The sequence below is a fragment of the Lissotriton vulgaris genome, chromosome 12 (genome assembly GCF_964263255.1).
Source record: "Lissotriton vulgaris chromosome 12, aLisVul1.2, whole genome shotgun sequence".
In the NCBI taxonomy this organism is placed as follows: Eukaryota; Metazoa; Chordata; class Amphibia; order Caudata; family Salamandridae; genus Lissotriton; species Lissotriton vulgaris.
The window spans coordinates 737518605-737544084 of NC_141700.1; the positions used below are offsets into that span (position 1 = coordinate 737518605).

Sequence of the window (25480 nt, forward strand, 5' to 3'; positions counted from 1 at the left end):
TCTGTCGGGGACACTAGACCTACCCATACAAGTGCAGTACAATTTTTATCAAGAGACTTGGAGGAATTCTGGGTGGTAGGAAATGTGTGGCTCCCAGCAGATTCCTGAAGTTTTTTTCACAGAAATGTGAGGAAAATTAGTTGTTTCATTAAAGTTTAAGGTTTGCAAGGGTGTCTATATAAGAAACCTCCGGAGAGCCACACAAGTCAAACCCCCCCCTCCCCTCCCCCCGGATTTCCCTAGCTGTCTAGATTCCAAAAACAGAAAGGTGTTTTACGTTTCCCTAGGTGCCTAATGAAGTGGACCCAAAATCCATCCCTGCCGCAAAAAAAGTGTCAAGTTTCAGTGGAATTGTGTGATGTGCCCATGTTGCATTTTGGCTTGTTTCCTGTTGCAGGCACTAGCATTTTGGCCTGTGTTTTCGTCGCAGGCACTCATAACAAGTCAGGTACCATTGTTAATTAGAGACTTGGGGGAATGCTGGTTGGAAGAAAATGTGTGGCTCTCTGTGGATTTCAGTAGTTTTCCTCGTAGAAATGTAAGGAAAATGTTTTAAGTGAAAGTTTAAGGTTTGCAAGGGTGTCTAAGTAAGAAAACCTCTGGTGACCCTCACAAGTCATCATACCTGCATTCCTTAGCTGTCTAGATTCCATAAACATTCAGGTTTGCTAGGTGTCCCTAGGTGCCTGATAAAACGGGACCCAAATTTCACAGTTATTGCAAAAAAGTTTCAGTTGTCAGTGGAAAAGTGTGATGTGTCCATGTGTTTTGGCTCATTTCCTGCTACAGGCACTAAGCATCTTGTCCTTTTTCTCGTTGCAGGTGCTCATGACAAGTGAGGTACCATTATTATTCAGAGACTTGGGGGAAGCTGGGTAGCAGGACATTTGTGGCTCCCTGCAGATTCCAGACATTTTTCGAAATTAAATGTTAGGAAAATTTGTTTTTTAGTCAAAGTTTAAAGTTTGCAAGGGTGTCTGGTTAAGAAAACGTCTGGAGAGCCATGCAAGTCACCCCTCCCTGAATTCTACTTGGTGTCTTATTTCCAAAACTGTCCAGGTTTGCTAGGTTTCCCTCGGTGTTGACTGAAGTGGGACCCAAAATCCACAGTATCCACAAAAACGGGTTGGTTTTCATTCAAAAAATGTGATGTGTCCATTTTGTGTTTTGTCTCATTCTCTGTTGGAGGCACTAGGCATTTTGGCCAGGTGCCTGTTGCAGGAACTCATGACAAGTGAGCTACCATTGTTATTGGCAGACTTGGGAAAATGGTAGGCAGTAGGACATTTGTGTGTTCAAGCAGACTCCAGAACTTTCTATCACAGAAATGTGAGGAACAGTTGAGTTTTGCAAGAGATTATCAGAAAGGGCCCAGAATCCACAGCAGCCCAAATAGCCAAAATAGGGTCAGTTTTCTGTGGAAAAAGGTGATGCATCCATGTTGAATTTTAGGCAGTTTCCTGTTGTGCTCACTAGGAATACCCACACAAGTGAGGTACTACTTTTTTCGGAAGACATGTGGAAACATCCTTTGGTAGAATATTTGTTATTACCAATTGGATTTTGCTGCAACTTCCAAATCTAAGCCAGTGTGTAAAAGATAAACAATTTGAAAAATGCCCTCTGAATCTCATGCTAGCATGGATAGCCTCAAATTCAGAGATGTACAATTAACCACACCCCTTAAAGTCCATGTTTGGTGCCCATTTTATAAACACATAGATTTCCCATTTTTCACTCATTTCACCATATGAATTGGTATATATGGTACATAACAGCTCAGTTGTTGACTCTGTGTACCTCTAGTTTCTGACAACATACAAACCCTATATATGCCCTCAACTAGAAGGGTCTAGCAGAATGGTATATTGTTTTTGTAAATTGGCCATTGTGACAAAAAGTTACATAGGAAAACGTTAGCATAAATAGCCATTTTTTCCTACTCACTTTCAATATTTCTTTATTTCAATTGTAATTTTGAGCCACAGGGAGGGGGGTGGGAATCAGCCTGCTGGCACTCAGTATCCAGCACTCGGCTTTTTCCAGCGTTTTCCAGCGTTTCTAGCCTCCCATCAAGCGGGAGCATGGGGGAGCAGCTGACGTTGGCAATTAAGAGGAAAAACAAGCATCAGCAGAAGTAATAGGCAATCAGCAACGGCAACAGGCAACTGGCAACACCGCAAAAGTATCCCGCGCTGCCCGCAATGCACCACCCCCAAGTCTGGGGGTGATTCAGGAGTTTACATCGGTGCTTCACAAGGTCCACGGTGCGAAAAGAAGCAGGTAAGGTCGTCGCATCGCCAGGGGGGCAGTTGTCAGTGGGATTGTGAGGCGGTTGTACCAAGGGCTTTGGGAACTACAAAGAACCCACCTGGCCTCGTAGCCTCTGATTCCCTGAGCCCCAAGAGACAAGTCAAGCCCAAAGCACCAAGCACACAGCTACAGCAAGCTCCCCTTGACCCCCCTGAAGTTTACACGAACGACAAGGTGTCTAGAGTGTACAGGGTGCGTGCTGTTCACCATAAGGGAGAAAGAGGAACAAGGTGAAGAAAGAGGCCCAGCCATCATCCTCTTGTAGCAGGTGGTAGGGCTAGACTGCCGAACAAAGGGGTTCAAGTAAAACCTCAATCCCCTAAATCCCTCAGTTCTTCAATCTTCCAACAGAGTCCCCAGAGTCGTCAAGAAAACTGTATCAGGGTTCCGCATCTGGGCTCTGCACAAAGGAGATCAGGAACAGTCCGTCAAGCGGCGACAGGCAAAAAACAAAATAAAAAAAACTAATAAAAAACTCAAATCCAAATCCAATCCAGTACAAGAGGAGGACTCTACACCCAATAAATCACAAAACGGAGCTGGTCAAAGGGAGAGCCTGATCTCAGCATCTAGACCAACAACAACAAAAACATTGCAATCTCCGAAACATCAAACAGGGATTCTTAAATTATTTTTCCTAAAAGACCCAATGGTGGCAATATATGCTCCCTCAAAAGAATCCGTTCTGTTACCAAGCCCAATGCAGCCTGACAAATCACAAGCCTCCATTCCAGGTACTCCTGCAAATTCCTTCACTACAACCAAAAATGAATCTCTTTCGGGGAAAAACACGAATCATTCAGGCGTTAGGAAGCCCATGATAACAACTGCCCAGGTGCATCAGACAGCACCCACAACACCCGTTACGCCACTAACAACAAAGACTGGGATGCCCATGAAAATGGTCAACGGGATTGGAACAAAAACTGCACCCAGCAGGGAACGAGTTGAGTCAAATGAGATCTTAAGTCGGGACAACACAGAAGGTGAAACATTCAATCTCAATATCGAATCATCAAAAGAAGTTCCGAAAAGAACAACTTCTGCTATAAGCTCAAATGCTGTAAATTTACAACCTGGTCCTAAAGAAACAGGCCTTCCAAACACAAAATGGACCAAGGAGGAAAAAATTAACCTAATCAAATCCGCCACAAACGCATCTCCTAGGGAAGCAGCGTGCAGTAATTCATTCTTCAACATAAATGACTCTAATTTGATAGAAATTCTGGAATCACTGGAAACTAACCGTCGGGATAATGAATTCCAAAGCACAGGTCCAAGTAAAAGTACAGCACAAAGGAGATCCAAACTGGTCTCATCTACACCTCAAAGCCCACAGGGCAAACAAGACCTTAAGCAATTAGAACTAGTGGGGGCCAGTCAAAGCTCCATAACAATTAAGCAACCAATCCTTTCCTCACCAATAACGATCTCCTCAGTGAGTGGGTCAAGTGTTGGGTCAGAAGCCCCAGCGCAGCATATTGAAGAGGATCCCAACCTGCAATGGGCGCAAACCCTGATCCATACCCTGGAACAAGCTATAAGGGTCTTAAACTTTCAGTCCGATAAGATGGACATCCAAATTGACTGTATTAATCTAATTGCCAGCCACATCTCTGGCGTAAACAGCAAAATAGATTTACTAACCTCACTACCAATGAAAAAAGAAAACTTGGACCAACAGAGATACACAAATAATCAATTATCCCCCTGCCGCTGCAGCCCCATAATCGAGAAACTGGCAACGCTCCCGGAAATTTTGAAAGACGACCTGAGGGCAGTAAAACAACCACACATTAGTAAGCAGTACCCAATCCCCCAAAATAGCGTCGATCAAGATGTAAGAACTAACAACATTAATGTAATAAACGAAGGATTAAACGAGATTAATAAAGCACCAGTGAAAACCAAGCCTGACTTACAACTCAACTCAATAGATCTGCAACTTGACGACTCAACGGACCATTACAAATCAGCAGTTGTGGCGGTTAAACCAACTAAACGGGAAAGAAAACGAGCTAGAAAGGCCCGGCTCAAATATCACAAACAGCCTAGCCCAGTCCTGGAAAAACTTTTCCTGCTATTCACAGTAAAATCTCTTAGGGAAAAGAAAAAAAAAACACGCCCCCCTGTCTGGGGTGGCGTGCAAGGGAAGTGACCAATCTCATGCTAGCGAGCACCCCACTTCAATGTCACAGAGCTTCAGCCAACCGGCCACAACTCAAAATCCTCTCCAAGTTATACATGGGGTTGGAAGTCTCCCCCCAGCGGATAAAGCAGCCCAGAAAGCAACCTTGGCAGTAAAGCAACAGGGAGGAAAAGAATCACCTAATAAAGGAGAGGGAGAAGGTATAAACACCTGGCTCACAACAGGCAACAGAACCCCGAGGACATGCATAGGCCCGAGCACACACCAATATGCTGGTGAACAAGCGGTAACATACAAGGGGCCAGATTCAGAACGGCAGAAGCGTGATCTATTGATTACGTCGGAAGTGCCAACACCACAACAGACTTAACATTTCTCTAAATCAATTGCTGTAATGATTAAGGGAAAATATTGTCATTGCAAGTTCCTTAACCAGGATCCATTGGCGCCGCAGATAGGGAATTCAATCCAAAAAACCCCGGGAACACCCGACCCGAGATTAGAGGCACCAACTTCAGACATCTCTGAGTATGATCCACAATGTGGACAAAACACTTCATTAAATCTACGAAACAAAGGTGGAAGAAAGGAAAAGGAATCCCCTTCGTACAAGAATCAAACTCAAACGGACCAGTGCGAACGAAAACTGACCTTCATCCCGGAATACTCAACAAAAGGATCACAAGATACATTGAAGATAGGAAATCTTCTGAGGCTGTTTAACGAAATTCCAGAATTAAAAAGAATCCATTCGACTGACCTGACATCTGTGAAATTTATAGAAACGGACGGGAAGGGAGTTGAAGAGACCCTGACAACCTGGTCATCCAAGGACCTAGTGGATAAAACACTATCAACAAGCGAAAGGTTCGGAGCATGGGGAATCAAGTTAAAGGATTAGGTATCCCTAGGTATCGGCATCCTTAGGTATCCGCATCCCCTACTCAAAAACCCACAAGAAATGACCAGCTCTGGAAAAAGTAACCCCACATGCGTACGTGGTGCACTTTCTACCAGTAGCTCCCTCCAGTCAGAACAGGCAGTAAGAGATAGCCCCGGCAAAAAAGAGGGAAGTTCACAGGAAGCAATGGACTGGTCTTGGATTCGCGGAGTATTAAACAATAAGCCTTCCTAATCAAGCAAAGAAGAGTGAAACTACAGAAAAGGAGTCGGCTCCCTCAGTGGAAGGCATGTGTACAGCCAACATCTCGCTCTGCTCATGGAAAGTGCGCAGATTTAAGGACATGGGGCTTGATCATGAAACCGTATCGTTCTTTTCGCATCAAGACATAATCCTGTTCCAGGAAACCTGGAACCTGGTCGCAAGCTCAATTCCAGGATTTACTGGCTATTAAATCCGGGCAGAGAGACTCTCAAGTTTTGGTCATTCGAGAGGGGGCCTATCCACATTCATTACACATAAACTGAATTGGGCAAGGGAAGAACTAGACACGGGGGTTACCTGGATCCAAGTGATTAAACTAAGCAGCAATGAATCAAAGAGGCCACTCATATTAATTAACGTTTACATCCACCCTGAAAGAAAAAAGCAGAAGGTAAAATATGTAACCTTAATTAAGTTAATAACATCATTGCAGAGAAGCCATGAGAGCTGCCAATTAGTGATCGCAGGCGACTTTAACAGCAAACTCCTAGAGACTCGGACGAGAAGTAAAAGAAAAGCTACTCAGCAAACAAGAGACATAGGGCCAGATGTAGGAGCCCTAATACCAGTCGGTAACGGCCGAATTCGGCCGTTACCAACCGGTATTAGGGTTTTCAGATGAAGGGGGCCTATATTTTACCGATTCTGTAAATTTACCTACATCTGCCCCCTTCCTATTTACCGACTCTTAAATACCGAATCGGTAAAATTCGGTGTTTAAGAGTCCGTAAATAGAAATTACCTACATCTGGCCCCTAATGTGTAAATTATTAGCTCTCGACCTAACAATCCTGAACGGCAAAACTCCGGGGGATATCCCAGCGGCTGTAACATACTTAAGCGGAAAAGTCTCTTCAACGATTGATTTCATAGTTATTAGCAATAACCTGCTTCCACAAATTAATAATCTTAAAATCATCCCTCGAGCTGAAAGTGATCACCTCCCGCTCATTTTGAACGTGAAAAATAAAGTCAAGTGCGCACAAAAAATCAACTCCATAATACAAGCGCCTGAAAAATTCAATCTGCGCAAACTAAAATGGAGGGGAGTGACGCCCCAATCCATCGAGGAGACTGTAACGGCTTTCTTGGCTAATCTAGGCCCCCAGCCAGAGAACGAGTGCGTTAGCACCTGGGAACAGCTGGCCCAGTCTTTAGTCCTTAAATTTCCAGTCATCCCAGGACGCACGCCATCAACAGTAATCAGAAGCAAACCATGGTTCACCCAAGACCTTAGAGATCAAAAGAGTGAGATTGCGAGAGAAGTGCGACTGCAATTGAAGGCGGAAAGAAGGGCCATACAGCAGAAAAAATGAAGCTGCACGCATTAAGGCGCACCTTCAAGGGGAATCTGGGGAGAGCAAAATCCAAGTATAAAGGGTCCATCTGTCTGCAACTACTATCCGCTAGCAAAAAAACCAATAGCAGCGCTTTTTAGGGCATAATAAATAAACTATCATCTGGCCCAAAACTCACGCAAGAAGCAGGAATTGGAGCAATTGGAGCAATTGGAGCAGATACATGGATTACCCATGTGAAATCCCTGTACAACCAGGCAGTGACTGTTCCTGAAGGAACGCACCATGGGCAAGATCATGATCAGAAAGACAAAGAGACCCTCACCAATCCAGATCATGCGGAAGTTAGCCACCCACAGCCTGAGTCGCACCCAAACGAGTCTAATGTTATGTTATGTTATGTTATTGGCTTTTATACCGCGCACAGCTGCCCCAGCAAAGGGGCGTCCTGGCGCCAAGAAAGGTCAACACAACATCACACAGCGCATAAAGGGGGATCAGAAACATAAGTTAAAAAAGAAAAGTTTTGATGGCACGTCTGAATTGCAGTAAATCCTCCATCGCTCGGATTTCACTGGGAAGAGAGTTCCACAGTTTGGCCGCCACTACCCTAAAGGAGCGGCCACCCATCCTGCACAGCAAAAAACGTGGAACCACAGACAAATTCTGACCCATCGATCTCAAGGATCGAAAAGGAACATAAGGGGTCAGTAAATTCGTCAAGATCGGTGGAGCCATACCTTTCAAAATTTTAAAAGCTAGGCAAAGCACCTTAAACTCGATCCGACGAGCGACAGGCAGCCAATGGAGAGATTGCAGTGCTCTAGACGTCGGGCAGCGACGGGGCAATCCCTGACCAATGCGAATGAGTTAAGCGGGCTTATACGGAAGCTAAAGTCTGAGGGAGCGGCTGGGCCAAACGGCATTCCCAGTGCAATTTTCAAGAACAACCCAGATTTGTGGTCTTCCATCCTCACGCCACCCTTCAATGAGATATACAACCAGTCCGACATCCCGGCTTCCTGGAAGGGTAATATCATCCACCCAATATTCAAAAAGGGAGATCACCGTAAGCCGGGAAACTATAGACTAATCTAATTGATTGATGTAGAAGCAAAATTGTACGCTTCGTGCTTGCTAATGCAGCTACAAGGTTGGATGGAGGAAAAAAATATAATTCCTAAGTTCCAGTCTGGGTTCAGGCAAGGAATGGGCACTATATACAACCTAGCCATCCTAGCTCTTCTAACGGAAAAAGCACAAATAAGAAAACAGCAGCTGTTCGCTTGCTTCGTGGACATCAAATCTGCCTTTGATAGAGTAAGCAGGAGCCAGCTCTGGAAGAAACTCGATGCATGGGGCTTGCCAAATAAAATTCTCATTGCCATAATCGCATTGTATACGGATACCTGGGCAAGAGTGAAGCTAGGCGATGGGCTAAGTACTACAGCGAGCATTTTTACGCAAAGTGGCCTGAAACAGGGTTGTGTCTTGGCCCCCAGCCTCTTTAATCTGTTCTTATCTGACATCGCACCACACATGGAGAAATCAGACTCTCACCCCCCGAAATTGGCCAACACACCAGTTCCCATCCTACAATACGCGGATGACATAGTCTTGCTGAGCCAAACCCCTATTGGCTTACAGAGATCAATAAATAATCTTGTAGCCTACTTGGACATGAAACAGCTGGAGCTAAATAAAGAGAAAACCAAAATCGTCCGCCTAGAGGACCGCAAAAAAACCAAGTTCAAATGGATGGCCAAAGGGGCTAATGTCGAATAACTGAGCTCATATTAATACCTGGGCGTGTTAATCGGGCAGGGGGCAACTCATAAAGAACACAAATTGGCATTAAAAGCCAAGGCACAATCTCTAATTTATACTTATAGAGTACTACGCAAAAAAATGGACTGCCCAAACCATTCCCATTTGCTAAAAGTAATGGCCGCCCAAATCCAGCCCAGTTTATCCTACGGCTTGGCCCCTTGGTGCGGCAAAGAAGCGCACTTATTGAACGAGCTGCAGACAAAGATTTATAAAGCAGTGTTTGACCTACCAAAATGTGCCTTGCCCGCCCAGGTTAGATTGAAATTCGGCCTCCAGCATCAAAAGTTCCGGGGTATGAGCAGCTTCACCAAACTTTGTCACACATTTTGCTCTTCAGACCCGGGCACTCTGAATAGCTTATTCTTGGATGTAATGAAGCCCCAGGGGGAGTCGTAACTCCTAACTCCTGGGGAAGCTTTTTGAGTGACTGGCTGGCCGAGCTGGGCCTACAAACAGCATGGTACAAAGGGTTTGATAGAGGAAGCTTTGGCAAAATAGTAAACATCGCTGCCAAAAAGAAATCCTTGTGGGAGGACAAAAAGGCACTCAACAAGAGGCAGCATGGATGGACAGTCATTAACTGCTGCCGTCTGCCAAAGTCACAAGCATACTTATCTGCCCACTTCAGCTTACAGCTAAAAATGAGTTTCATAAAGCTTCGAATGGGCGTCCACGAGTCAAAGGACTTATACCCTCTTTGGAAAAAAGCATTTAAATCAGAGTCCTGCTGATTATGCGGTGTAAAAAAAGAAACTCTAATTCATCTAATATGTGCCTGCCCTGCCGTACAAGACCTAAGGAGGCAGCACCTGAAATCAATTTTTAACGATTTGAATATTCGGTCATGCAGGCAAGCGGTGATATGCTGGCTAGAGGGCACGTCATACATCCTGGCATGCAGAGGAGTTAAATACATGATTGCAGTTCTACTGCAAGCCGACGGAGACCCAAAGCAAATTTCTGCAAAAGGATTTTAATACCCTTCCTAAAGGGCTTACACTGCTAACTCTGTTGTTTAAAGTTTGAAAGATGCCAACGCAAAATATTTTATATTTGGATGGAGGAGTGTGGCTCAATGGTTAGAGCGGCAGACCCTGTTGCAGAGTTCTGGCCAGGGACCAGGGTTCGATTCCTACCTTGGCGGGGTCTCGGGCGCAATTTTCTTGGACCTATTAACTCTCACCTCAGTGCCTATTCTAATCATGGGGCACCATGCTGCAACTCTGGGCAATAGCTTGCTTAGCCTCCACACCGGCCCCAACAGCACTAAGGATTCACCCTGGGGGTGCCCAGGAGTGGACACTTCACAGGGAAAGCCAGGAGGGGTTCCACAGCGGTATGAGTATCAGCACCCGGAAGCTGAATAGGCGACACCGCAAGGCGACGTCTGGTGACAGTGCGCTCTATAAGTACCATGACATTTACATTTATATTTAAATTTCATTGTTATGAATTTTTATAACAAAATGTGATGTGTATTTTTATAGATTGAGAAATTGTTTGGGAAATTCTTTTATACTGCATTAGGGGAGTATTGTAATTATTTTAATTAATCAAACAATAAAAACAAAACTAACTAACTAAAATATGAGTCCCTGCTGAATTCAGACTCTAATCTACTTTTCAGAAACATATAACTTTTCTGGATCACACATGGGTTTCACACTGGTTTCCACCACAAACTGGAGGTAGATTGAAAGCAGAAAAAATATTGACTTTGGGATACCACTTTGAAAAATTACAAGACTGGTACAAAAAAGTAGGTTATTTTACTCAGCTCTTATTGTTGTTGAAATCTGGTAAGATGGTGACTTGAGCACAGCAAACCTTTGGTTTATATAATTTTTAGGAAAACAGATTCTTTTTTATGGAATACTTTTTCCCTATTTTTCCTAAAAGCATTAGAATGTATTTATATTTTACTTATTTACTCAGTCCTCTCCAGGGGAATCCACCATGCACTTGGCACTAAGGCCTATCAATATTTGTAACCCTACCCAGCAGCATTTCCTGTGTGCCCTACTGCAAGGCCACAGTGCCCCTCATTACCTAAACAAAGATGGCAGAACCTTATTTCACCTGCGCCCACTCAGAGGTGTGAGCATGGACATGAGCAGTGCCTCTTCTATGGGCATTCTAAACCAGTCTTGTGGGCGGCTCCCCTCCCTCTGGTTCATAACTAGCTAGGAGAGAGTAGAAGGTGTCTCAGGTGTTGTAAGCTAAAGCTGCCTGTGACAAGGTAGTCCTCTTTCAAGTTAATCAAGGTATTGGGCACTGCTTACAGGCCATCATGTTAAGGCAAAAAAACACAAAACCTTTGTTTTATTTCTAGGAGCAAGTTCACATTTCATTTCATCAAGAGAGCTATGTTGCTCATGGGTGACAGTTAGGTTCATGCAAATGAGCACCCAGAGGCATTAGGCAGACAAAGGGTAACTATCTAAAAATACCCGTTCTATAATATTTATTACAAAATTGACTACACAAGTGGCTTGTGCTTGTAATAACTATTTAAAAAAGTCTAAACAATTAATGGATTGTTGTTTCCTATCAGAAGGTAACATCATTATATTTAATAATGTATCTCAATGCTTTCCTTTTGAACAGCCAACCTTGCTTCTTCGAAAATATCTTTTGGGGCCTATCAATGTTAGATTTATTGATATTTAAACTGAGGGTTTAGGCCTGTCAAAAGAGTTTATTTTTAGCAAGTTTAATTTGCAGTTTAAAACTGCTTGAGCCCGGCTGTATATGGTAGGCGTGAAGTCGCTGCAGTGGGGGCAAAATCGGCACTGAGCCCACTAGCGACTTTTAACTTAAAGGCCCTGTGTACACTTTGTAAATTATACTAGGGAAATTAGGTAAATTATGTAGGAAGGTGGATACCACTATGGTTACCCCAGATTTTTTTGCCTAGTGTTTAGCTGGTTTTCGACTTAGTTGGCCTGGGATCCTGCTAATCAGGCTCCCAGGCTATCTGCTCTCTCTTTAAAATGAATGGACTCCATGTACCTTAGGTACATCTCCAATTGGGTATTGGGTCACCTTATCAGCCCCTGTACAGTGTACTCTAGGTACCCAGGGCATAGGTGCATCCAAGGCCTACCAGTGGCTGCAGCATATATTTTGCCACCCCTGGCTGGCCATCCAAACTGACACAACTGGCTGATCACTCAGCTGGGGCAAGGTTGTGTAATCACCCCTTGCTTAGATATAGTATACCTATATCTAAACCTATATCTGGACACATATACACCTATAAGTCACTCCTATGGCAGGCCTTAACAATCCCGGAGGCAGAGTGCTTGGTTTTATGTGAGATGGTGCTCTAGCATGAGCTGAGCCTGTCTGCAACTTTCGGAACCAAGTCCCTTAGCTGTTCTGGGATATTGCCATACCATATACTCTTAAGTGCATTATAATTCTCGCAGTTAATTGCTAACTTTAGTTTGGTTTTATCAAAACATTTGTGTAAGGTGTCATACGCTTTGGAATACAACCAACGGGGGTAGCATTCCACCCTTCTAGAGGGAGAAGACATGTTACTTTGCTTAAACGCGGTTAAATCTAACCAGAGCCTCAGCATCACAAAATGGATGCCGCTGCCACACACACGAGTCTGGCCTCCTGCTGCTGATCGAAACTCCGGCAGGGGAGGCCTGGACAATAGGTTTCCTGTCACAGGGAGGTGCTACACCACCCCAGACAGGAGATCGTGGATTGGGGCAGGGAGGGCTGAATGAAACTAGACACTGCCTGGGGCGCACAAGGTGTCCCAGGCAAAGCTCAGTTCAAACCGGTGCTGGGGCACTCCAGTCCCAGCTCTGGCACGAAACTGGACAAAGGGAAACGGGTGTAACCACCCCCTTCCTGGGTCCCAACCATAGGAGGGACCTAGCAGGTGATCCAGCCCCTAGATTTGGAATAAAGGTAGGAGCTGTGCCAATGCAAACCAGATCATCCTGACTGAAATTTGAAACGAAACTCCGGACCCTTCAACATCCTACTAATCGTAGAAGACTGAAGAATCTCCCTTGTGGTCAATGAGTGGCCACCCTGTGCAAGCAGGCACCTTCAGCGCAACAAGACTTCCTTTGCCATTGCTCCCGCCGGAGCTCGAACGACAGAGACCGACAAGACCTGGATTCCCAAACTTCCAACAGCCTTATCCACAGTCCTAGCAAAGCTTAGACCCGTGGAGGCGACGTGAGACGTGGGACCGGCCATCTTGAAAAGTCAATGAAGTGCTTCTCGTGCAGCTCCCGAGGCACCCTCGAAGCTGTGCATTGGGGTTTGAGAAGCCCCAGCCCCGAGCAGCTCTTGCACCAAAGATCACCTCTCCACACTTGCTGAGGGCTGCGTGGGGGCCTTTTGCATTTTCCTGCTCGACGCGTTGTCTGGTCACTTGCCGTTGGCTAGTGGCTTCTGTGACGACGATCCTTCAAATTTACACTGCTGGTCTGGTTGCTCCAGACTGGCCCCAGTTCCCCTAAAAAGGAGCTACCGATCTGACCTTCCCGGTCCGATCCAGAAGACATCTTCGATTCCTGCGTGGGTTGCATTTGCTAAGGCTTGGTGACTCAGATTCAAGTACCGACACCGCCGACAGCTAGAGCCTTTGTGGGACAGCCAGTGACTACGTTCTGGACGTCATCGATCCTTCCTGGTCCACGTGGCAGTGGAGGCAAACACCTCGACATCACCTGATCGCAACCCAACATCGCCTGGTTCCTTCCTTGTTCCTCGCTGGTCACTGGCTAGTGACCTGAACTCTGACCCCTCTGCTTTCAGGTACTCTACATCTTTGATCCACCCTTGGATCCAACCAGACTTTTCTCTCCTGGCCGCCTGCAGCATCTTTTCCTCCAGGCTCCATAGAAGTTCACAACGAAACCCGACACACTTTGGCACCTATGCACCCGCTTCCTGTGGGTGAGGTAACAATATAACTCCGGTGCTCCTATAGTGGTTTACACCTCTAGTATCCTAGTTTTAAGTGGCTAAGTTCTAGTCCAGTCGGAAGACTCCCAAACCTATAACTTTCTGGTTTTTACGCACCATTGACTTGTATGGTAAATGCGGTTGCCTATAGACACTGCACCCGCATCCTCTGGGCCTCCTATGTCCTAACCTTCGTTAGTCCAGTGTAGGCCCAGCGATTCCCTAGGCCCTAGGCCTGTTCATTGTTCGTGACGTGGTACTTATACCACTTTCTTAATATATGGTTTGAGTGGCCACCCGGCCTATCCATAATTGTGCAGCTTATTGTATGTTATACTGTGTTCTTTGTTTAACGCTTGTGTTTCTGTGCTCATAAAGAGTATAGGGGATTATTCTAAAAATAAATACATATATTTTGTAATATATAACTTTTGTTGTGTCCTTTCATTTGGTATTTAAAGGATTGCATATGGTAAAACATCAGGCTTCACATGCCCTCTTGAGTTTAGCCTAAGACTGCTTTTGTCCATGCTACCCCTAGGATAGCTGGTCTATAAGGTTGACTTACAACCAATCATCATAAGGGTCGTTTGGACTGGTGCAAGGTGCTCACTAGAATAGTGAACATCATACACCAGGCCAACTTCTCACAAATTAAATATGCCAATTTAATCCTGTTAAAAGGATTAGCAGGGGGAAAGTGCACAGAGTTCTTTACTCAGCTAAAATAGTTAAAGCAGAAATCGGGGGGAATCCCCACAATCAGAAGTAAAAAGTCTCAGAACCCATCATGCTAGAATGGACAAGTAACTTAGCAGAAAGATGTGCATAAATAAATAAGGGAGTTTTGAAATTAAGGTTTTTAACAACCAGCTTTACAACTGGGAGGGTAAATTTAACATTAACAATAACTTTGTTTTTACGGTCTTCCAGCTCTTACATTACTTGAGGAATGTGCACTTCAAGAACAGCCTTGGGGATGAGATGTACTTTGATGTAAATGGTGACCCACCGGCCTTGTATGATGTGATAAACTGGCAGCTTAAGCCAGATGGGACCATCTACTATGTGAAGGTGGGAAACTTTGATTCCGGGGCACCATCAGGGCAGAAGCTATTTGTCAATACAAGTGCCATCCAGTGGAACAGGAACCGTAAAGAGGTAATGCCAAAAAATACGTTGGCTTTAAGTATTTTTTTTCTTCAGATGATGAACCATTGTCTGTTTGCTATTTGCTTTCAAGTGTCTTCCACTGCTGATGACCAAGGAAGTAAACTGTATAATGCCGGTTGCCTGAACTTAACAAAATACAAAAGTGGCCCCTAAGGAATTATTCTGCAAAAAATGCTTTGACTTATTATTTAGTCACAACAAGTGAGCATAAATTAAACAATGCATGGAATTATCATCATGTACCATTATTTATTATGGTCAATTCAAAGATGCAACATGACAACATTAATACTACTAAACATTCTAGACCTGTTTGTAAGTAGTATACAACATCTTTTGCTTTTTGTATGGACAAATAGAATACCATACACACTAAAGTTTTCATAACATGATATCAAAATTTCAGGTTTACATGAAGGTTCATATATAAGCAAAACGATGTTAAGCATTGACGTCTCGGTCCAATAACGGTTTATACATTCCACAGGACCATCTTCAGGACGAAAACGTTGCACATCAATATAATTATGCTGGACCGTTGTTCTTAATTGCATCCCATGATTCAGACCAATTTCATCTCTGAATATCACGAGTCTTATCAGGCGTGTTGATCACTTGAATTGCATAGCAACTGACGTCAATGTCCGTCCGACTCCCTTAGTTTGGTTGCCTGAACTTGACTTCAAATTCTCCTTGCTGTGAAAGGAAAGGGGGTTTGATACCTAGTGCTATGGTTAGATGCGGAAAAGTAGCCTAAGCTGCCAACATTGGAACTGGGGAACTAGAGTGAATCACCACAGCAGCTCAACTTCCTATAATTCCGGGCCAATCACTTAATCTACCTGTGCTAAAAATGTGTAAGTCTGGTTCTCTTGTAAAATACTCTAATGCCCCGGGCCCCTTATACAAAACAAACTGCAAAACAAATACCTAAATGATAATGTCAACTATTTTTGTAGATGGGAACTAACTAACACAAATCAAAAATATATTTTAAAGGTCTGGTTTGCACAATAGAACTATGGGCCTGAATCCGATGGTGGTCGGAAGGGCCACCATGGTCCCCTCGGCGTCAGAAAAGGCAGATGCAGTCGAGTCAGTCCTCCTGACCACCATATTACAATCGGCATAGATAGGCAGTTTTCTGACCGATGCGGTCCTTCTGACTCCAACTAGAAGTTACGACCATACCGGTGTTGAAAGGGGCCAATGAAGATAGACAGCTGAGTAGATAGCCATTCCAACCGCACACCCTATTATGATGTGCCTATCAGGCCATCCGTCCGAGGTGGTTAAACTAGCTCATCAGATTTGGTGGAAATAGAGGAACAGATGGCACAAACTCAACTCCACATACATCGCACTATTGTTTCACTTTAGAAGTTGTCAAGGCCACAGTTCAATTCTTCCAATCTCAATATGCCATGCCAAGTGGTGTAGTTAAAAATAATGGGGACCACTGCAGAAATGTGATGAGTGACCCCAAAGTATTCCATATCTCACAAAAATATGTATTATCCTTGAGATAATTAGAAAACACTGAAGGTCTGCACCCCCCCTAAAGGTTAGATGCCCCCCTTGAAGGTTTGTCACTCTTGTGACACAGGTGACCCCCTGCACCGCAGGAGCTGTGGGCTGCAGGGGCCTGCTCTTCACCCCTAGCTGTGCCCCAACAATGGACTGTCTCAGTTAGCATTGTTTCTAGAAGTACTTATTTATCCATACATGAGGCTAAATGCATTGTAAAGCAATCAATCATAACAATGTATTCTAAGTCTGTGACCATGATTATAAATTCTAGCATACAATTACTGTAGTATATATTAAGAATATATATTTTTAATTCATCTGAAAGTGTTGTGGTTAACGCATAATTGTTTTGAAATAACCTTTCACATTTCTTTCCCCAGGCCCCACGCTCTGTGTGTAGTGAAAGCTGTGCTGCTGGCTATAGAAAAGCTCTTCAGAAAGGTCAACCTGTCTGCTGCTTTGACTGCATCCCGTGTGCTGCAGGGCACATATCTAACAAGAAAGGTATAGAGAATTAAACATATTCATGGAATGATGAAAACAATCAGAGGTGGAAAATGGTTTGGGGAATGATGTAGGTAAACTTAGGTGAGGCTGTTGCTAAAGATACTTAAAGGTCCTTAAGCTATGCTCCTTTAAATTTTTTGACACAGATGGAACATGGAGTCAAACATAGGATTTCTTTAAAATATCTTAGACGCAACCATAGGTAGCAAACAACGTACTCAAAACCTACTCTGAGGAAGGTTTTGAAGAAGTATTGAAAGATGTCATCAACAATCAAAGATTAAATACAGTTAAAAAATATACGCTTTAGATGCATACTACACGCCCACATCAATGGCTTATAACAGCACTTGCTTCTTCAGTAACTGGTTTGTTTGGACACTCAGTAAGTTGGGTGACATGTACTCTGTCACTTACCCTTATACTGATATATCTATTTATCATCCAACTACTCATTTATACAGTTACCCATTTATCCATCCACAATAAAGCACACACAAAGACTCAACACCTGAATGCAAGTAAAAAGAAAATAGTAGAAAAAAATATGCTGCAATTTATATGTAGCGAGCATATGGTTGCAAAAAAGATAAAAGTGGACATAGTGGAAATGTCCATCTTGAAATTATATTGTGCATGGTGTATTGTTATTTTAAAGTTTCAACATTAAAATCACCTTCAGAAGCAACCTTTTTGCCTTCTATCTGATGTAAAACTGTGATAGACTCTGCACTATGCAATTCTAAGATGGCTACAAAAACTGGTGCATCAATGGCCTTTTGACTTTTTGAGAAGGGGATATCCCTGGGAGCATGTACATTTGATGAATAGTCCAAAAGATAAGCTGAAAACAGCAGTGCAGTCATGAAATTATTATTTTGTTTGATATATAAAAACTGTGTGGCCATTTTGAAATGCTGCTATGCATAATGTATTCTTAAAATATCAATCAAAAATGGCAGACACAATCTTCTAAATATGGTGGCCATTTTGAATATAAAACACTTATATATTGCTATGTGCAAACTATTTGAATTTGGTGGCCCTGTTTAGAAACAATTGTCACACAGAATACAGTGCAAATCAGATGAAAAGTGTTGCAAGCAAGTGGTATAGTAGCACCACCTTGGGAGCTGCAGGATGCTCTAGGAAAACAAATTCAATGAAAAAAAAGATTAAGCAAAGAATTGAAATACAACCTTTAAATTGGGAAATTAAAAAAGTAAAAAAACTGGATTGTTGGCAATGGCCTTCTCTGCAGGGTCATCCCCAACCTTTTTGCCTTCCTCCTCTAATTATTCTGACTTCATTGTTGCCGGCCATAGAACTGTGAGCACTTTACCAATGCTAAAGTACATATGTTCTCTACTTTACACATTGTAACATTGTCTAATTCCCTTTTGGCATATTACATTTACCAATTAGTCCCCGCTAAAGTGCACTACATGTGCCTATGGCCTGTAATTTAAATGCTACTAGTGGACCTGCAAGACCAACCGCCACCCACTTATCTAGCCATCTAACCATGACTAAGGCTGGCAATTGAAGAGCCTGTCTGTGCAGTTCATGCTGCCATTTCGACCTGTACATATAAACCTCTTGTCAGGTCTAAAGTTTCCCTTTTTATGCATAAACATCACCCCTAATTTAGTCCCTGGGTAACCAAGAGGACAGGGTGTAATGTATTTAAAAGGCAGGACATGTACCTTTAAGTTTTACATACGCTGATATTGAAAACCTCCCAAATTTGTTTTTCGCTGTTGCAAAGCCTATCTCTCCCTTAGGATAACATTGGGATTACTTTAATATATCTTTTAAGTGTAGCTCCCACTTGTGCAGAGATACACTCTTCAGGTTTGCTGTCTCTAGACTCACAATGGAAAATCACAATTTAAGATGATGTATTTTAAGTTGCAAGTCTGTAATGGCACTTTTAGAAAACTGGCATCTTCTTACTTTAGCCAGACTGTGCCTGCCTCCCCCCCCAACTTAGCCCCAGGGACCACCACCTCCCAGGAGCTGAAATAAATTAATGTAGGGCTGACATAAGAGCTCCTATGGCCATAGTAAAAAGGGGTTCGGTCATAATTTTCATACGGGTCACTCTGCCATCAATGTTATATTACTGAACTCATGGTGATTCTGAAAAATCCAAGCATCACAAAAATAACAAGTGTCACAAATGAGCCATGTAGCCAGTAGTTGGTGTTGCATTTAGGAGTACACTGTCACAAATATATTACTAAAGCATAGAATGGTAGCCTCTGTCATTTACAAAAAACACATTTCTCTTTGAAATTACCATTAACTTTGTACAGATGCAGTTTTACTAAAAAAACTATATAGTACACAAATTATAATTTGTGCAAATTGGGTTTCAGAGAATATTTCTCATTGGCCAACACCAAGAAAAGTATCTTGATTTGTTTTGATCCAATTAAAATCTTTGCGCCCATCTCACTTCAGAATTTTAAAAAGTGTATTATTTGTGCTTACCTGTTTTTTTCATTTGAAATATTTGTGTTATTAATTTTAAAATATTTAGATTTTGTTGTCTGTAAAATGAAAATAACATCCAAAAGCCTCTCCTTTTTCACCATAAAATGTTTCACATAGTTGACTTTACAAAATCCCTACGCTTAAGTAAACATCAGTCTCTGGGGTAAAAGAATAAGAAGCAATTTGCAGGATAGGTTAGTTTGACATTTGACCTCTGTTTTTGGGCACACAGGAAATGTGATAAAATAGAAAATGTGCCTGATTCACAAAGTTAAAACTACACTTTTGTGTAAGTTTAAGTTTGCTTTGGAATTCACAAATTCCAATTTAATAGTAAATTTGAAACTGCTGAGGCTCCTCGCCGGGGCAGAGAGCTCCACATAGCCCTGTCGTACCTTTTTTATGTGTGGAGTTCTTCGCCCGACTCCAGAGTCTCCACAGTCATAAACCTACTATTAAATTGAAGTTTGTGAATTCTAAAACAAACATAAACTCATACAAAGTTGTAAGTTTACCTTTGTGATTCAGGCTCCACATTTAAAGTCATTATTAATGACTGTTCACCTTCAGAACTTCAGCATGGTTATTTAGGTGCAATCTCATTGCTCAAAGGGCTATATCTGTTGTAGTTGAGCCCCCTTCCACCTGTGTGCATGGGTGCATTTTACCTGCTGCACCACTAGTAACTATGCACCTGTTTTGCAATGTGGATCTTTAATAAAAGTGGTGATCAAGTGCACACCAGGAGACCACACTTTCATTAGCAATATGATATACATAGGGCAAAGATTTGCTCCATTTAGGATGCAACATATATAGATCCTTTCATTCTCTGCAAAATGTCAAACACATAAACAACAAGAGGTGGAATGATCTATGAAAAAAGAAGACTTCATCCTAACAGACAAAATATAATTGAACTATGAAGAAGAATGCCAAGGGCCAAACAAACTATTCTGGTCTTAAAGAGCAGTGTTGGAAAGTGTTTCATTAATAGTGATAAGTAGTAACTTACCATTAGTAATAAGGCCACAATAAAAGGTTCAGTTAGGATCTTAATAAATGATTTGATTTCTCAACCCTTGGTAGCTGGCTGCGAGCAGGTACGTGTACCTTAGGAAACAAGTGTGTAAAGCATTTAAAAACACAAATACATTAAATAAGTAAGACACAAGAGACAATAAAAATCCAACTCCAATTTATACAATGGAATATATTTCACAAACCCAAAGACAACAAAACAACAAAAATCCAAAGTAAGCAATCAGAGATATGAATTGGCAAAGATTAAATGTAACACTGGAGATTAGAAGCAAAGAGCACTCAAAGGGTAGAAAAGATCGTGCTGGAATGGGACAAAGTCAAGAGTTATTTACACTTACTCCCAGAAGTGTTTCTTTGTGCAGGAAATTGGCCCACAGCACCAGCCAAAGGTTCAGATGCTCTGGTTTGTCTCCTGGGTCTGGGACTACAACAGCCGCGGCCGGTAGTGAGAGTACCGGCCGAGCGGTGATGTGGGGAGGAGGAGGGGCAGGGTGGGGGGTAGTAAAGAATGGATTATGGACTTTAAAAGTAAGTAAACATAAAAATAAATAAAACGAATTTCGTTGCACGCACTGCATCACCAAATGCGACGCAGTGTGTGCAATGAAATTAGTTTTATTTATTTTTATGTTTACTTACCTTTTAAAGTCCATAATCCATACATTCCTACCTCCCACCCTGCCCCTCCCCCTCCCCATGTCACTGCCCGGCCGGTACTCCCACTACTGGTCGCGGCTGGACCACAACTCCCACAATGCACCTTGTAAGCTGATGAAGCTTTTTACGAAAGATGCTCCAAACTTTTCTGAGCTTTTGGCACTTCTTCCAGAAGGTCTCCTTGAGAGTTCAAAGTGTCCACAAAACCAATCCGGGGGTCTAGAATCACTGAAATGGTCCTTGGTATGTATGGAATACAATTCCAACAGTGCACCTGGTGAAATCCTTAAAAGTCCAAAGAATGCACTCCAGGATGGGGACTTCTTGATGGAGATAATGCAGATGGACTTTGTTAACCTGAAGCTTGCATGAGTCCACTCCTTAATCCTTCTTAAAGCAAGGCAAAGTCATTAGGCCTGTAGTCCCACAATGTGCAGCAGGTGCAGGCCTTCAGAGTGCAGGCCTTTGGGGTGCAGATCAGGTTTCCAGCAGGGCAGTCCTTCTTCTCTTTGATGTACCAGACACCAGATCTGAGGAACTATCCAGCCGTCCCATATGTTTTCACAGTCTCTGGGGGTCTAGCTGGGGGTACCCCTGACCAATGCGATACAGGGTGTCACCCTGATTTATTACCACTACCTCCAAACTGTGACATATTCTTTTGCCAGAAAGCACCATTCTCTCAAAACCAAACATGGAAAAAGTCTCTACTTTGGGTTTAGATCTGGCTAAGCCAACTCACTGGTGTGGATAAGTTTCACTAACAAATCTCTTCCAACCCGCTGACTCATTCATTGTGACTGGGGGTGCAAAATGTGGGAGTCAGCCTGTGCTGGTCCCAAACTGTCATTCTCCCTTTGAAGACCAGTTTGGCTTCCCCACCCTCTTCCTGCCTTTTGGCTTCTGCAGCTAAAATCTCCACCCACAGGAAAACCATTGTCAACTCGGACAGAATATTTCACACCTCATCAAGAAGCTCTGTCTCAGTCCAGGAAAGGCTGGCCAATAAGGAGATGGCACCTGGAATGCCGGATTTAGGATCACAGAAAAGAAAGTTTAATAACTTCTTATCTGTAATAGGTATATAACTGTGGCAAGTTGTTGGATTTATTTTAACTATTAATTAGATACCTTGAAGTATGGTGGCTTGTGTCATTATTTCTACTTAAATTAAACATTTCAATGTTATCTTATGTTAAATGGGGAAAATCGGAATTGGCAGTTTTCCCCTCACCAGGGCTTATAAAACATCTTTTATAATGTCCCTGATTATAGTTACAAGGTACCCTACACCCGGGGCACCCAGAGGAGAGCTTAAGGGTGACTTATAGGTATAAATAATGTTGTTTGGGACTTTGGAACTACCTGAAATTATAAAGTTGAATTTGCATATAATTTCAAATTAAAAGCTGCCTGCAAGGCAGGGTTGGTTTTTAAAATGACAGCAGGCAATTCAGCAATGTACATGTTTTTGCAGGAAATATTCTCGGTCTCTAAACCTCCCTGCCTTATTATATACTAGGGACGTATAGATAGAGTGAATACCCCTTGCCTTATTGTATTCCAGGGACTTACAGGGTCTTGCCATTGCCAATAATAAATAACCCTAACCATGTACTTTTAATCAGAGAACAGGCCCTGGGTTTAGTTAGCACAGTCAAGAAAACAATCACATCCGGAAAACCAGCACCTAGTACTCACAATGCGGCAAAAAATAGGGGACATTGCAAACAGGTCCTGATTTCTCACAACCAGTTATGAAATGTGCACCGTCATTTTACAACAAGTGTTGTTTTACTGACCTGGGTATTAATAGTTCTGGTCTGACAGTAAGAAATGGGTGGCAGTGTGACCTGCCTAAGTGATATTGTGATTCTGCAATTTGCAACTGGAAAATCCCTTATATCTAGCCCTTAATATCAGTCATTACAATATCACATCACAAGACCAGAATCACGCAATGACTATTGCAGGAGGGACATCTCATTTATGGTTCCCCAGACCTTTGCAGCATGCATTTTCTTAAAGGCACAATGTTATTCCGTGATTTTTGTGTTGCAGTAGTGTTAAAATAATAAGCAGTACATTTCTTCCCAAGATTCTAGTAATTGCTGGAGTTGTCCAGAAGACCAGTGGCCAAATGAGATGAGAACTGACTGCTTTATGAAGAACATTGAATTCCTTTCTTATCAGGAGCCTCTTGGATTTTTTCTGACTGCTACAGGGATGGTGTGTGCCATTGTTACAATTATTGTGTACTGCATTTTTATCAAATATAAAGAAACTCCAATTGTGAAAGCAAACAATCGAAATGTGACCTATCTTCTCCTTGGTAGCCTGACTCTCAGTTTCCTTTGCTCTCTGCTCTTCATTGGAGAACCACAGATAATCACATGCTTACTGCAGCAAACTGCATTTGGGATTATATTTGTTATCTGTCTATCCTGTGTTTTAGCTAAAACAATCATAGTGGTCATTGCCTTTAATGTCACAAAGCCCAGAAGTAACATGAGGAGGTGGCTGGACCCTCGGGTTCCTGTGGTTCTTGTCTCTGTTTGCACATCTGTCCAAGTCCTCGTCTGTGTAGCCTGGCTGCTGCTCTGCCCTCCTTTCCCAGAGAAGAATATGACATTGAAGACTGAGACAATCATCTTCCAGTGCAATGAGTGTTCAGATACTGCTCTTTGGTGCATGCTGGGATATATGGGTCTTTTGGCTTGTGCTAGCTTCTTGATGGCATTCCTGGCACGGAATTTGCCTGACAGCTTTAATGAGGCAAAGTGGATCACGTTCAGCATGCTAGTGTTCCTCAGTGTGTGGATGTCCTTCATCCCAGGCTATCTGAGCACTCAAGGGAAATACATGGTTGCCGTGGAAGTCTTTGGAATCATCTCATCCAGCGCTGGGTTATTCATCTGCATATTTCTTCCAAAATGCTATATCATTTTGTTAAGACCTACTCTGAACACAAGGAACCAACTAATAGAAAAAAGACACCAACACAAAATCTGATTGTGTGTAGTAAGTATGTAAGCTCTGTGGACAATGTAATGAAAAATATTCACCTTCTAACTGTTTTGTATATTTGTGATACAATACTCAAATTTTAGCTGGTGTCATTCCGTAATGTGAGACAAAAGGTTCTTTGACTTGTTAACTAAGAAAGATCCTTATGTGGCGTATGTTAAAGAAATTATGTTATGCAGGGACGGCTATTGTGCTAGTGGTGCACTGTGCTCCTATTATGAAGGGGGCTACCCGTTAAACCAAATCAGGCATCCGGGAATATAAGCCAAACTTTTACAAAATGATGCCTATGGTAACAATTCTAAGGACCTTTTATAAGACAGGTACCACAAATTAACTGTCTAAGGTTTAGAAAACCTACTTCATGGATTATTCAAATTATAACTCTATCTCGCTTCATCCATTTACTATCTAATCATAATTCAAATAAAGCAAATCTTGGTGTGAACACTTGTTTTAATAAACCAAATTTTTCGTTGAAAAATAAATTTGGGATTTTTAATTTTCTTTTATACATTATTTTACATTTGCATTTTATCACAGCATGTATACATTTAAATCATTCTTTGAACATATATACATTTCTATACAATATACACAATATCTACAAACATAAATGTAAATAAAGATAATATGGCAATTTGTCTCATGAACCAGGTATTGGGTTCTAGTGCCCAATTATTTATAAACAAGGAAAGATATGACACATGATTATGCAGCCTTATTCCTTAGTCTTGGTCACCACGGTATTTTAAACAAGAAAGCCTTGAAAGAAACACCCTTTATACTTCCTTTTCAAATTTAGGCTTTTAAAAGAAGAAAACTTTTAATCAGTTCAATATTTCAGTGATGCCAATATAAACTAAAAGTCGACGCGTTTCAGCCTGTATTTCTTAAGGCCTCCTCAGGACTTGGGCAGCAAAATAATATTATCTCCAAAAATGTCTCCAAAAATGTAAATGCAGCTCCAAATGCTAAACCGGACCAGCAGCGCAGCCTGCCCAGCCGGGCTCGGCTGCTGTTCAAATATTAAAACCGCAACTCGAGTCTCTTACTGTGGTAACAAATGCTCGTAAGTCAAACTGGAAGGATCTCTTATGTAGACTCCTCCAAGGTGCTTTGGCAAAACGCTCGGCAACCTTCTCTCCTGTTCTGTTGATTGACGTGCGGCAATCTTTCCTGGGCTCCCAAAGACGTCTTGCTCCACAGATTCTCTTACTACTACCCTCCATTGGTGCATCTCATCTTTCCGTAGCCCCTCTGGCACATGTGTTTAATTTAATTGACAGTACTATCAGACCAGCATAGGGTGTCAGAGCATTTTACATCACACCCATTATAGGGAGA

General features: G+C 42.5%; 1 protein-coding gene across 1 annotated transcript in view; it reads left to right on the forward strand.

Moving 5' to 3' along the window:
- Positions 1 to 24118, forward strand: part of LOC147678457 (extracellular calcium-sensing receptor-like) — a 65219-nt gene extending 41101 nt beyond the window's left edge. Inside the window, exons 3-5 of the mRNA XM_086945640.1 lie at positions 14630 to 14857; positions 16780 to 16903; positions 23205 to 24118. Of these exons, the coding sequence (XP_086801766.1) occupies positions 14630 to 14857; positions 16780 to 16903; positions 23205 to 24118 (1266 nt within the window). The remainder of the gene's footprint in view (positions 1 to 14629; positions 14858 to 16779; positions 16904 to 23204) is intronic.
- The last annotated feature ends 1362 nt before the right edge of the window (positions 24119 to 25480 follow it).